This window comes from Somniosus microcephalus, chromosome 13 (genome assembly GCF_052327205.1).
Source record: "Somniosus microcephalus isolate GS21.2 chromosome 13, FLI_Smic_1.0, whole genome shotgun sequence".
Lineage (NCBI taxonomy): Eukaryota > Metazoa > Chordata > Chondrichthyes > Squaliformes > Somniosidae > Somniosus > Somniosus microcephalus.
This window is the reverse complement of record NC_140999.1, coordinates 190,324,844-190,339,363: the sequence shown is the minus strand read 5'-3', so window position 1 is coordinate 190,339,363 and position 14,520 is coordinate 190,324,844. Positions and strand designations below refer to the sequence as shown.

Sequence of the window (14,520 nt, the reverse complement as noted above, 5' to 3'; positions counted from 1 at the left end):
ACATGATCATGGCTGATCCTCTATCTCAAAACTCCCGCTCTCTCCCCATACCCCTTGATGCCTTTTGTGTCTAGAAATCTATCTATCTCCTTAAATATATTCAGTGACTTGGCCTCCACAGTCGTCTGTGGTAGAGAATTCCACAGGTTCACCACCCTCTAAGTGAAGAAATTTCTCCTCATCTCAGTCCTAAATGTCTCAGCCTGTATCCTGAGACTGTGACCCCTTGTTCTAGACCCCCCAGCCAAGGGAAACATCCTCCCTGCATCCAGTCTGTCCAGCCCTGTCAGAATTTTATACGTTTCAATAAGATCCCCTCTCATTCTTCTAAACTCTAGTGAATACAGGCCTAGTCGACCCAATCTCTCCTCATATGACAGTCCTGCCATCCCAGGAATCAGTCTGGTGAACCTTCGCTGCACTCCCTCTATGGCAAGTATATCCTTTCTTAGGTAAGGAGACCAAAACTGCGCACACTACTCCAGGTGTGGTCTCACCAAGGCCCTGTATAACTGTAGTAAGACATCCTTGCTCCTGTACTCAAATCCTCTGTGAGCAAAACCCAGGAAAAAAGAAAGACTTGCCTTTCACGACATCACAAAAGCGCTTCACAGCCAATGAAGTACTTTTGAAGTGTAGTCACTGTTGTAAATGCGGCAGCCAATATACGCACAGCAAGCTCCCACAAACAGCAATGTGATAATGACCAGATAATCTGCTTTTTAGTGATGTTGATTGAGGGATAAATATTGGCCAGAACACCAGGGATAACTCCCCGCCTCTTCTTCAAAATAGTGCCATGGTATCTTTTACATCCATCTGAGAGAGCAGACGGGGCCTCGGTTTAACGTCTCATCCGAAAGACGGCACCTCCGACAGTGCAGCACTCCCTCAGCACCGCACTGGAGTGTCAGCCTCACTTTATGTGCTCAAGTCTCTGGAGTGGGACTTGAACCCACTAACCTCCTGACTCAGTAGGCGAGAGTGCCGCCCACTGAGCCACAACTGACACTTAGGAGAACACATTTGATTATTAATTATAAAAATACAAGAATTGGGGCGGGTGGGGGGGATTCTTTGACGAACAACCAAGAGTCATCCAATCAGGGTAACAGTGATTCTGCTCTCTTTCTGATTGGACGTGGAGGCGGGGCTCCGCGAGGATGGACATGTCGGGCAACCAATGGTGGGAGAGTGGGGGCGGGGCAGTTGGAAGCAGGAAATCAGGTGATTAAACCTCCTGGAATTCCTCAAAACGTAGTTGCCAGCCCGAGGCTGCACAGCACTCCTGAGGGTCAGGGATGGTCGTGATCGGACTCCACCCTCCCCTCTCTCCTCACTCCTCTCCCCTCACTCCTCTCCCCCTCCCCTCACTCCTCTCCCCCTCTCCTCACTCCCTCTCCCTCTCTCCTCACTCCCTCCCCTCTCCTCACTCACTCTCCTTCTCCTCACTCCCTCTCCTCACTCCCTCTCCCTCTCTCCTCACTCCCTCTCCTCACTCCCTCTCCCTCTCCCCTCACTCCTCTCCCTCTCTCCTCACTCCCTCTCCCCTCTCTCCTCACTCCCTCTCCCTCACTCCCTCTCCCTCTCTCCTCACTCCCTCTCTCTCCTCACTCCCTCTCCCTCTCTCCTCACTCCCTCTCCCTCTCTCCTCACTCCCTCTCCCTCTCTCCTCTCCCTCTCTCCTCACTCCCTCTCCCTCTCTCCTCACTCCCTCTCCCTCTCTCCTCACTCCCTCTCTCTCCTCACTCCCTCTCCCTCTGTCCTCACTCCCTCTCTCTCTCTCCTCACTCCCTCCCCTCTCCTCACTCACTCTCCTTCTCCTCACTCCCTCTCCTCACTCCCTCTCCCTCTCTCCTCACTCCCTCTCCCTCTCTCCTCACTCCCTCTCCCTCTCTCCTCACTCCCTCTCCCTCCTCTCTCACTCCCTCTCCCTCTCCTCACTCCCTCTCCCTCTCCTCACTCCCTCTCCCTCTCTCCTCACTCCCTCTCCCTCTCCTCACTCCCTCTCCCTCTCTCCTCACTCCCTCCGTCTCTCCTCACTCCCTCTCCCTCTCTCCTCACTCCCTCTCCCTCTCCTCTCTCCCTCTCCCTCTCTCCTCACTCCCTCCCTCTCTCCTCACTCCCTCTCCCCCTCTCCTCACTCCCTCTCCCTCTCTCCTCACTCCCTCCCTCTCTCCTCACTCCCTCTCCCCCTCTCCTCACTCCCTCTCCCTCTCTCCTCACTCCCTCTCCTCTCCCCGCACTGCCTCTCCCCCTCTCCTCACTCCTCTCCCTCTCTCCTCACTCCCTCTCCACCTTTCCTCACTCCTCACTCCCTCTCCCCCCTCTCCTCACTCCTCTCCCTCTGTCCTCACTCCTCTCCCTCTGTCCTCACTCCTCTCCCCCTCTCCTCACTCCCTCTCCCTCTCCTCACTCCCTCTCCCTCTCTCCTCACTCCCTCTCCCTCTCTCCCTCTCCCTCCCCTCTCCTCACTACCTCTCCCTCTCTCCTCACTCCCTCTCTCTCCTCACTCCTCTCCCTCTCTCCTCACTCCTCTCCCTCTCCTCACTCCCTCTCCCTCTCTCCTCACTCCTCTCCCTCTCCTCACTCCCTCTCCCTCTCTCCTCACTCTCTCTCCCTCTCCCTCTCCTCACTCCCTCTCCCTCTCTCCTCACTCTCTCTCCCCCTGTCCTCACTCCCTCTCCTCACTCCTTCTCCCTCTCTCCTCACTCCTTCTCCCTCTCTCCTCACTCCCCCTCCAGCATGGTGTAATTCCAGTATGAGCAGATGTGTGATTTTTATTTGGATTACTGACTATGTTTCTGTGTGAAGATGGAGTGAGGCGAAGGCTGAATTGTGGGCCATTTCCCTCATGTTGAACCTTTTCAAATTATGCTAAAAACCTTTGTAACAGGAATTCAAAGTATGTTACTCCCCATTAACTACAAGGAAAGGCAGATATATTTCATAATCTAATCTCAGACCCGAACACCAGGGGAATTGAAAAAAAAATCACGGTCGTTACCTTTCATAGAAATCATCTCTGAAGTAATCGTAATCAAAGTCGTAGCTGGTGCTTGAGAAAAGAAAGGGGAAAATATTAATGACGTTTGGTGGAAGCGAGGATGTAAATGTTCCCGACAGTGCTGATGTTTAGTTGAGGTTAAACAGGAACATTTCACATCACATCATAGGGACTCAAATGTGCAAGTCAAAAATTATCAGCATTGTAGGCACAAGGCTGACAGAGTCGCACTGCACCACCTCTCCCACCTGCCCGTGCCCCAATGTCCCACCTCTCCCACCTGCCTGTGTCCCAATGTCCCACCTCTCCCCACCTGCCCGTGCCCCAATGTCCCACCACTTGCCCGTGCCCCAATGTCCCAACTCCTCCCACCTGCCCGTGCCCCAATGTCCCCACCACTTGCCCGTGCCCCAATGTCCCAACTCCTCCCACCAGCCCATGCCCCAATGTCCCACCTCTCCCCACCTGCCCGTGCCCCAATGTCCCACCTCCTCCCACCTTCCCATGCTCCAATGTCCCAACTCTCCCCACCTGCCCGTGCCCCAATGTCCCACCTCTCCCTACCTGCCCATGCCCCAATGTCCCACCACTTGCCCGTGCCCCAATGTCCCAACTCCTCCCACCAGCCCGTGCCCCAATGTCCCAACTCCTCCCACCAGCCCGTGCCCCAATGTCCCACCTCTCCCCACCTGTCCGTGCCCCAATGTCCCACCACCTGCCCATGCCCCAATGTCCCACCTCTCCCCACCTGCCCATGCCCCAATGTCCCACCACTTGCCCATGCCCCAATGTCCCACCTCTCCCCACCAGCCCGTGCCCCAATGTCCCAACTCCTCCCACCGGCCCGTGCCCCAATGTCCCACCACCTGCCCGTGCCCCAATGTCCCACCTCTCCCCACCAGCCCGTGCCCCAATGTCCCAACTCCTCCCACCTGCCCGTGCCACAATGTCCCACCACCTGCCCGTGCCCCAATGTTCCACCTCTCCCCACCAGCCCGTGCCCCAATGTCCCAACTCCTCCCACCTGCCCGTGCCCCATTGTTTCACCACCTGCCCATGCCCCAATGTTCCACCTTCACCCACCTGCCCGTGCCCCAATGTTCCACCTCCTCCCACCAGCCCATGCCCCAATCTTTCATCTATCCATGCCCCAATGTTCTATCTTTACCCACTTGCCCATGTGCCATGCTTTCCCCTCCAACATGATCATGGCTGAAATTACCAGCTGGTCACACAGAGAACACGGGGGGGGGGGGGGGGAAGGGGGGGGCAAGTTCAATCAACTTGCTTCACCGAGTTCCTGATCTCAGTCCTTTCGCTAGTGGTAAGCAGAGAAAGTTTCCTTCCCCACAGCGAGGGAGGGAAACATTATCGGAGATGCCCGTGTCGTCACGTACACTCTTGTGCCTCTCCTGGCTGGTCTGGTCACAACAGGAGTTGTCACAGGTTCACTCTTCTCAGCCCAGAAATGGGCATCGCCACAAGGGCCAGGGGAAAAATCAAACTTGGGAAAGCGAAGGATTTTAAACCACACGCTCCCACAAGAAGGAAATAGAGTGGTGAGCAACAAGTGTCAACCAATGGTGATGGTGAACAAGGACACGACTTGTGACTGGACTTTTCACACTCAACTGTGTGACAATCACTGCCACAAGTGCACATGGAAATTGCACTACTTCAAAGTGTGTCGTGAAAGTAGAACGAGAGAAAGAGGTTCAAACTGGTTAGAGATTTGGGACTGAAGGGAGGGTTTCCTTCTCACAAAGGACAGTTGAGGTTTGGTGAGCAGTGGTGAGGTTGGCTGGGTGCTGTGGTGGGCAGATGGGGGGAGGAGGCAGGCTGCAGGTTTATTGGTCCGGAGAGATGGAGCCGCTCTCATCTGTACTTCCCTCGTGATCTTCCAACCTCCGCGGCGCGGAAGGGTTGCTGGGCAGTTCTGCGGGCAGCGCCCACGCTGGTCTATCACCAACTGCTGAAGAGGTCTAGGGCAAACAGGCTGGGGCTCTTTTCTCCAGAAAGGAAAACGCTGAGGGGTGACCTGATAGAAGACTTTAAAATTGTGAAGGGGTTTCGATAGGATAGACGTAGAGAATTGGGGGACATAAATATAAGATAGTCACTAATAAATCCAATAGGGAATTCAGGAGAAACTTCTTTACCCAGAGAGTGGTGAGAATGTGGAACTCGCTACCACAGGGAGTGGTTGAGGTGAATAGCAGAGATACATTTAAGGGGAAGCTAGATAAAGACATGAGGGAGAAAGGAATAGAAGGATATGCTGATAGGGTGAGATGAAGAGGGGGTGGGAGGAGGCTGGTGTGGAGCATAAACACCGGCATAGACCTGATGGGCTGAATGGCCTGTTTCTGGGCTGTAAATACTATGTAATCCTCCCCAATTTACTATTCTCCTCAATTTGCAAAATTACTAAAGGGGACATGCAGCCGGCGGAGATGTAATTGTTTTCAAATCATTTGTAATCGGAGGAGCGTACCTGTACAATGTCGAACTCGGCCGCTTCAACCCCTTGGGGTCTGTTGGGCTTGGGCTCTCCGGCCATGTTAATATCTGTGAGAGGATAAAAAAATAAACCACAACAAATAAAATGGATCCAAACCTTAATCAGCCCCTTTCTTAGGTCGTCTTGTGTGTTTCCGCCCCAGTTCCAATTGCTCCCCCTTTTTAACCCTTTATTTCCTGAAGGGGTAGCTTCAAGTTCCACGGATGTTTCATCCACGTGGCCAGCCTTTGTGTGTGAGCTCTATCCAACAACCGGGGGGGGGGGGGGGCATCACACCAAGCCGATCTTGTCCTCGCCGGCCAATTGGCTGTCGCCTTTGCTTACACGACCACAATGATTGCGGGTCAAAGGTGGTTCATTGGCCGCGAAGTGTATTCCGGATGTTTCTAGAGACGTGAAAGGCGCTTCGTTAACGCAAGTTCTTTCTTTAGCTGCGATCAGGGCAGTAAATATAGAAACATAGAAGATAGGAGCAGAAGTAGGCCATTCGGCCCCTCGAGCCGGTTCTGCCATTTAATGCGATCATGACTGATCATCCAAGTTCAGTACCCTGTCCCTGCTTTCTCCCCATATCCCTTGATCCCTTTAGCCTTAAGAAATATATCCAACTCCTTCTTGACTATATTTAATGAATTGGCCTCAACTGCCTTCTGTGCTAGAGAATTCCACAGGTTCACCACTCTCTGGGTGAAGAAATCCCTCCTCATCTCTGTCCTAAATGGCTTACCCCTTATCCTTAGACTGTGACCCCTGGTTCTGGACTCCCCCGCCATCGGGAACATCCTTCCTGCATCTAGTCTGTCTAGTCCTGTTAGAATTTTATAAGTTTCAATGAGATCCCCTCTCATTCTTCTAAACTCTAGCGAATATAAGCCTAATCGACCCAATCTCTCCTCATACGTCATTCCTGCCATCCCAGGTATCAGTCTGGTGAATCTTCGCTGCACTCCCTCCATGGCAAGAACATCCTTCCTCAGATAAGGCGACCAAAACTGCACACAATACTCAAGATGTGGTCTCACCAAGGCCCTGTACAACTGCAGCAAGACATCCTTGTTCCTGTACTCAAACCCTCTCGCTACGAAGGCCAACATACCATTTGCCTTCTTAACCGCCTGCTGCACCTGCATGCTTGCCTTCAGCGACTGGTGCACAAGGACACCCAGGTCTCGTTGCACTTCCCCTTCTCCCAATCTATTGCCATTTAGGTAATAATCTGCCTTCCTGTTTTTGCCACCAAAGTGGATAACCTCTCATTTATCAACGTTATATTGCATCTGCCATGTTTCTGCCCAATCACCCAACATGTCCAAATCATCCTGGAGTTTCTTGACATCCTCTGCACAGCACATACGCCCACCCAGCTTTGTGTCGTTTCCTTTCACCAGCGGACTCGGCACAGATCAGGGGGCCTGAACTACGACCTTCGCGGCCCGGCGGGTTCAGCGACTCAATGGATGAGCTGGCTGTGTCATGACCATCTGTTAAAGCTCCGCGGCCTTCCCTCGGGCGCGCGAATGGAACTTGACAGGGAAGCGAAGAGCAATCTTGCTTCAATCGGTCACATGGTTACTCTCGGGGCGGGTGTCAGGCGATGTTTAAAGGGACCCCGTCAGTGGGGCTGGTGTGACTGCTCCAGGTGGGCTGTGGTGGGGCTGTGGTTACTGGACTAGTTATCCAGAGAACGTGAGTTCCCATCCCAGCTGGAGAATGTGAATTCAGTTTCAAAAATATTATGGAAAGTATTAATAAAAAGCTGGTATCAGTAAAAGTGACCTTTGTTGAACGAAAGGAAGACTCAGCATTTCTATAGCGCCTTTCACAACCACCGGACGTCCCAAAGCGCTTCACAGCCAATGAAGTACTTTTAAAGTGCAGTCAGTGTTGTGATTACAATTCCCACAGTACAACAGTGACTCCGCTTCAAAAGTACTTCATTGGCTGTAAAGCACTTTGAGACGTCCGGTGGTCGTGAAAGGCGCTACATAAATGCAAGTCTTCCTTTCGTTCTTTAATGTGGGAAACGCGGCAGCCAATTTGCGCACAGCAAGCTCCCACAAACAGCAATGCGATAATGACCAGATAATCTGTTTTTGTTATGTTGGTTGAGGGATAAATATTGGCCCCAGGACACCGGGGATAACTCCCCTGCTCTTCTTCCAAACAGTGGCCGTGGAATCTTTTACATCCACCTGAGAGAGCAGACGGGGCCTCGGTTTAACATCTCATCTGAAAGAGAGCACCTCTGGCAGTGCAGCGCTCCCTCAGTACTGCACTGGGGAGTGTCAGCCTAGACATTGTGCTCAAGTCCCTGGAGTGGGACTCGAATCCACAACCTTCTGACTCAGAGGCGAGTGTGCTGCCCACTGAGACACAGCTGACAATTATTGTAAAAAAAATCAACTGGTTTACTAATGTCGTTTAGGGCAGGAAACCCGCCGTCCTTACCCGTCCTGTGACTCCAATCCCACACAAACGTGGGTGACTCTTAACTGCACTCTGAAGTGGCCACTCACTTGTATCAAACCGCCACCACAGATTGAAGAGGGAAGCCTACTATAGTAGTCTGGGATGTTATGATTAAGGTTATCCACCAGGTGGTGCTGTAGCCAATGCTGTTGCTAAGGTCAGGGGTTTGCTTCCTGTTAAGGTCAGGGGTTGCTTCCTGTTAAGGCCAGCAAAGGTGCAATGCCTGGATGCAGGCCTGCCTGGTTGTTTCGCAGTCGTTTAATAAAGTACCCGTATTAATTCTAATACCTCGCCTCTTCGAGTTCCTTGTCTCACTACATGGATTTATCATACCCACCATCATCTTCTCAGGGTAACTAAGGATGGGCCGTGCCAGTGACACCCACATCAACAACAACAACTTGCATTTACATAGCGCCTTTAATGCAGTAAAACATCCCAAGACGCTTCACTGGAGCGATTATCAAACAAAATTTGACACCGAGTCACATAAGGAGATATTAGGGCAGGTGACCAAAGCTTAGTCAAAGAGGGAGGTTGTAATGAGGGGAGAGAGAGGTGGAGAGGTTTAGGGAGGGAGCTCGGGGCCCAGGCAGCTGAAGGCACGGCCGCCAATGGTGGAGCGATTAAAATCGGGGGATGCTCAAGAGGCCTGAATTGGAGGAACGCAGAGATCTCGGAGAGTCGTGGGCAATGTTCCCTTTAAGGGGCTGCGTGGGGCCATTCAAAATACCACGCACCCGCGGTTTTTGTCTTGAGAAGACGGCTGCGCGGGTTCCCTGGAGCGCTGTGCGGCCACACGACCATGCAGCTTACAAGGAACACTGGTTGTTGGGCTGGGGGAGGTTACAGAGATAGGGAGGAGGCGAGGCCATGGAGGGATTTCAAAACAAGGATGAGAATTTTGAAATCGAGGCATTGCCGGACCGAGAGCCAATGTAGGTCAGCGAGCACAGGGGCGATGGGTGACCGGGACTGGGTGCGAGTTAGGACACAGGCAGCGAGCACAGGGGGTGATGGGTGAATGGGACCGGGTGCGAGTTAGGAGACGGGGCAGTGAGCACAGGGGGTGATGGGTGAACGGGACTTGGTGCGAGTTAGGACACGGGGCAGTGAGCACAGGGGGTGATGGGTGAACGGGACTTGGTGCGAGTTAGGGCACGGGGCAGTGAGCACAGGGGGTGATGGGTGAACGGGACTGGGTGTGAGTTAGGACACGGGGCAGCGAGCACAGGGGGTGATGGGTGAACGGGACTGGGTGTGAGTTAGGACACGGGGCAGTGAGCACAGGGGGTGATGGGTGAACGGGACTCGGTGCGAGTTAGGACACGGGGCAGTGAGCACAGGGGTGATGGGTGAACGGGACTGGGTGTGAGTTAGGACACGGGGCAGTGAGCACAGGGGGCGATGGGTGAACGGGACTGGGCGTGAGTTAGGACACGGGGCAGTGAGCATAGGGGGTGATGGGTGAACGGGACTGGGTGCGAGTTAGGACACGGGACAGTGAGCACAGGGGGTGATGGGTGAACGGGACTGGGTGCGAGTTAGGACACGGGGCAGTGAGCACAGGGGGTGATGGGTGAACGGGACTGGGTGTGAGTTAGGACATGGGGCAGTGAGCACAGGGGGTGATGGGTGAACGGGACTGGGTGCGAGTTAGGACACGGGGCAGTGAGCATAGGGGGTGATGGGTGAACGGGACTGGGTGCGAGTTAGGACACGGGGCAGTGAGCACAGGGGGGTGATGGGTGAACGGGACTGGGTGCGAGTTAGGACACGGGGCAGTGAGCACAGGGGGTGATGGGTGAACGGGACTCGGTGCGAGCTAGGACACGGGGCAGTGAGCACAGGGGTGATGGGTGAACGGGACTCGGTGCAAGTTAGGACACGGGGCAGTGAGCACAGGGGTGATGGGTGAACGGGACTCGGTGCGAGTTAGGACACGGGGCAGTGAGCACAGGGGGGTGATGGGTGAACGGGACTGGGTGTGAGTTAGGACACGGGGCAGTGAGCACAGGGGGTGATGGGTGAACGGGACTGGGTGTGAGTTAGGACACGGGGCAGTGAGCACAGGGGGTGATGGGTGAACGGGACTGGGTGTGAGTTAGGACACGGGGCAGTGAGCACAGGGGGTGATGGGTGAACGGGACTGGGTGTGAGTTAGGACACGGGGCAGTGAGCACAGGGGGTGATGGGTGAACGGGACTGGGTGTGAGTTAGGACACGGGGCAGTGAGCACAGGGGGTGATGGGTGAACGGGACTCGGTGCGAGTTAGGACACGGGGCAGTGAGCACAGGGGGTGATGGGTGAACGGGACTCAGTGCGAGTTAGGACACGGGGCAGTGAGCACAGGGGGTGATGGGTGAACGGGACTCGGTGCGAGTTAGGACACGGGGCAGTGAGCACAGGGGGTGATGGGTGAACGGGACTCGGTGCGAGTTAGGACACGGGGCAGCAGAGTATGGGATGAGCTCAAGTTTACAGAGGATGCACAGTGGGAGGCCGGCCCGGAGAGCATGGAAACATAGAAGATAGGAGCAGGAGTAGGCCATTCGGCCCCTCGAGCCTGCTCCGCCATTTAATGAGATCATGGCTGATCATCCAAATTCAGTACCCTGTCCCTGCTTTCTCCCCATATCCCTTGATCCCTTTAGCCTTAAGAAATATATCCAACTCCTTCTTGAATATATTTAATAAGTTGGCCTCTACTGCCTTCTGTGGTAGAGAATTCCACAGGTTCACCACTCTCTGGGTGAAGAAATTCCTCCTCATCTCTGTCCTAAATGGCTTACCCCTTATCCTTAGACTGTGACCCCTGGTTCTGGACTCCCCCGCCATCGGGAACATCCTTCCTGCATCTAGTCTGTCTAGTCCTGTTAGAATTTTATAAGTTTTAATGAGAGCGTGGATGAGGGTTCCCAAGAATAAACAAAGAAAAAGTTACTTGGCAGAATCAAAGCTGGCAGAAAGATAGTGATCAGTTTGGTAAATAATTTTGGTATTATGGCCCGGAATTTGCAGTCAGCGGAAAGTGAAGGCGATCGCCACTGGACTCGAAGTAAGCCTCACATGAGGATCTCACGATCTCTGTGTCGAGAACTTTGCGTTTTCCGACATTCAATTCAAATCAACGGGGGTTAATGGGGATCCCCTAGCGCGAGCTGCTGTGACATCAACAGGCTGTCTAAGTAGCCAATCAAAAGGCAGAATTCTCACAGACAGCGAACCAGGAAGTGGGTAGGCGCTTAAAATTCTAACTTTTTAAAAATGTTAGAGAGCGCAAAACAAAGATTGGGGCTCTCACACGGGGAACAGGCAAACCTGAAATAAAGATGGACAAACTTTAAAAAAAAGATGCTGTTTTAAAGTTTCTTAAAAAATTACAGTTTTATTAAAAATGGACCAATTTTACACTGCACAAAGTTAAAATTAGTTTTCCAGGCCGTTAACCTTTGTTTAGCAGTCAATGCGCTGTTTAAACCCCAATTACACCTGATCCCTTTGGGCCTAACTTTTAACGGGGAATTTAACAGCGGTGTTCCTGGGGAAGAGCCAAAGTTTTCGCCAGTTTCGCTGATTTGACAGATTTCACTGATTGCCGGCTCGGGGGGGGGTGGCGAGGGGGGGTGTCAGGGGGGTGGCGATCCACAGCTCAGTCAGTGTCGGAGCAGTGAATGACTGACCGCAACTTCAGCATTTCCCCGTTAGGCCGCGCTCGCGCTAAATCCTGACGCTGCAGTCAGTTTCAAAGGCGAAATGACGGCGAACTCTACCAGTCCTGACCGGAACTTCTGGTCCAATATTTTTGTGTGTGAGAATAGCACTTGGAAAACCCACTGTAAGGTCTACACGTGCTGAAATTATTGACTGAAAACTCAAAATTGGAGCCTTATGTTCTTCGAAGTTTCAACTAGCCCATTAGCACAGTTAAACATTCAATCCATTTGTCCACTAGCAGCTACAGACCTGATTAACCTGTATCGGTGCCGTCTCCTGCTCTCGCCCTGAACTAGAAAATTTCATTAACTTTGCTTTCAATTTCCACCCTTTCCTCACCTTCACATGGTCCATCTCCGACTCTTCCCTTCCCTTCCCCGACTTCTCCATCTCCATCTCTGGGGATAGGTTATTGACCAACATTCACTACAAGCCCACTGACTCCCACAGCTACCAAGACTACACTTCCTTCCACCCCGCCTCCTGTAAGGACTCTATTCCATTCTCCCAGTTTCTCCGTCTCCGCCGCATCTGCTCCGACGATGCAACCTCCCACACCAGTGCTTCAGACATGTCTTCCTTTTTCCTCAACCGAGGATTCCCCTCTACTGTGGTTGACACGGCCCTCGACCGCGTCCGTTCTATCTCCCGCGCTTCTGCCCTCACCCCTGCCCCTCCTTCCCAGAACCACGATAGGGTTCCCCTTGTCCTCACTTTTCACCCCACCAGCCTCCACATTCAACGGATCATCCTCCGCCATTTCCACCACCTCCAGCGTGATCCCACCACCAAACGCACTTCCCCTCACCTCCCCTTTCAGCATTCCGTAGGAACCATTCCCTCCGCGACACTCTAGTCCACTCCTCTATCACCCCCAACACCCCACCCCCTTCACCTGGCACCTTCCCGTGCAAGCGCAGGAGATGCAACACCTGCCCTTATACCTCCCCCCTTCCCACTGTCCAGGGCCCCAAACACCCCTTCCAGGTGAAACAGCGATTTACTTGTACTTCTTGCAATTTAGTATACTGTATTCGCTGCTCACGATGTGGTCTCCTCTACATCGAGGAGACCAAACGCAGATTGGGTGACCGCTTTGTGGAACACCTCCGTTCAGTCCGTAAGGGGGACCCCGAGCTTCCGGTCGCCTGTCACTTTAATTCTCCGCTCCATTCCCACTCAGACCTCACTGTCCGCGGCCTCTTGTATTGTTCCACGGAAGCTCAGCGTAAGCTTGAGGAACAGCACCTCATCTTCCGATTAGGCACTTTACAGCCTTCCGGACTCATAGAATTCAACAATTTCAGATCATAACCTCGGCCCCTATCACATATATATATTTTCTTCTTTTTTTTAATCCACATTCTTGTTTGGCCCCTTTTTTCTTCCCTCCCACATGGCAGCTGTCTTTCACTCTGCCAGCGCAATTCACACCCCATCTAGAGCCATCCTTTGTTCCTTAACCTGTCCCATTACCACCTCCTCTCGCCTTGAATATCTCTTAATGTCTCTCAATGTCTCTCAATCACTCCTGCTTTCTATCCAATCACTGACCCCTTTTGTTCTTTCATCCCCTCCCCCTTTTCCCAGCCCCTAAACTTGTTCCATTTCCTGCTTTTTTTCCAGTTCTGACGAAAGGTCATCGACCTGCCCTGCTGAGTTTTTCCAGCGTTTTCTGTTGTTATTTCAGATTTCCAGCATCCGCAGTATTTTGCTATCGTAACAACTTACAGGTGCGTCCTATTGTCACAACTAATAGGGTGCAGGTGTGCCCCGGGGGTCTCAATGAACATGTTGCCAATGTCCTGGTTTTAAAACCAGTTACTGTTCATGAGCTGCTGTGCGTGAAACAATTACAAAGGGATCAATCTCTCTTTTCCAGTCTCTTCACCAGTCTTAACAGCAAGAAGCCATCAGGTTCTCCGAGTGCGAGGTCATGAGTCAAAGTTAAGTAAAAGTTGGCTCTGCTCTCGCTGGTCCGTCCCAAATAGAAACGCTGGCAAGAATGAAGTGAGGAAGATTTGGTAAAACTGATACGGGAAAAAAACTGTTCCTATCAAATCCAATGGGGAATTCCGGAGAAACCTCTTCACCCAGAGAGTGGTGAACCTGTGGAATTCTCTACCACAGAAGGCAGTAGAGGCCAATTCATTAAATATAGTCAAGAAGGAGTTAGATATATTTCTTAAGGCTAAAGGGATCAAGGGATATGGGGAGAAAGCAGGGACAGGGTACTGAGTTTGGATGATCAGCCATGATCGCATTGAATGGCGGAGCAGGCTCGAGGGGCCGAATGGCCTACTCCTGCTCCTATCTTCTATGCTTCTATGTTTCTATGTTTCTATGTTACCCAGAGAGTGGTGAGAATGTGGAACTCGCTGCCACAGAGAGTGATTGAGGCGAATAGTTTCGATGCATTTAAGGGGAAGCTGGATAAACACATGAGGGAGAAGGGAAGAGAAGGGTTATGTTGATAGAGTTAGATGAGGAAAGACGGGAGGAAGCTCGAGTGGAGCATAAACACCGGCACGGACTGGTTTCTGTGCCGTCTATCACACGTGATATTAACTAAGCGTTTAAAAATGAAACACCAAAGCAAAATACGGCAGCTGCTGGAAATCTGAAATAAAAACAGAAAATGCTGTCAATACTCAGCAGGTCAGGCAGCATCTGTGGAGAGAGAAACAGAGTTAACGTTTCAGGTCGATGACCCTTCGTCAGAACTGGAAAAAGCTGGAGATCGAACAGGTTTTTAAGCAAGTGCTGGTGCAGGGAAAGGGGGGAGGGGAGGAAAGAACAAAAGGG

At 52.4% G+C, this 14,520-nt stretch overlaps 1 protein-coding gene across 1 annotated transcript in view; it reads right to left on the bottom strand.

Annotated features, from left to right (window-relative positions):
- Positions 1-14,520, bottom strand: part of raly (RALY heterogeneous nuclear ribonucleoprotein) — a 247,391-nt gene that overhangs the window by 49,479 nt on the left and 183,392 nt on the right. Inside the window, 3 exon segments of the mRNA XM_086005855.1 lie at positions 3,008-3,058; positions 5,502-5,539; positions 5,541-5,575. Coding sequence (XP_085861981.1) covers positions 3,008-3,058; positions 5,502-5,539; positions 5,541-5,575 — 124 coding nt within the window.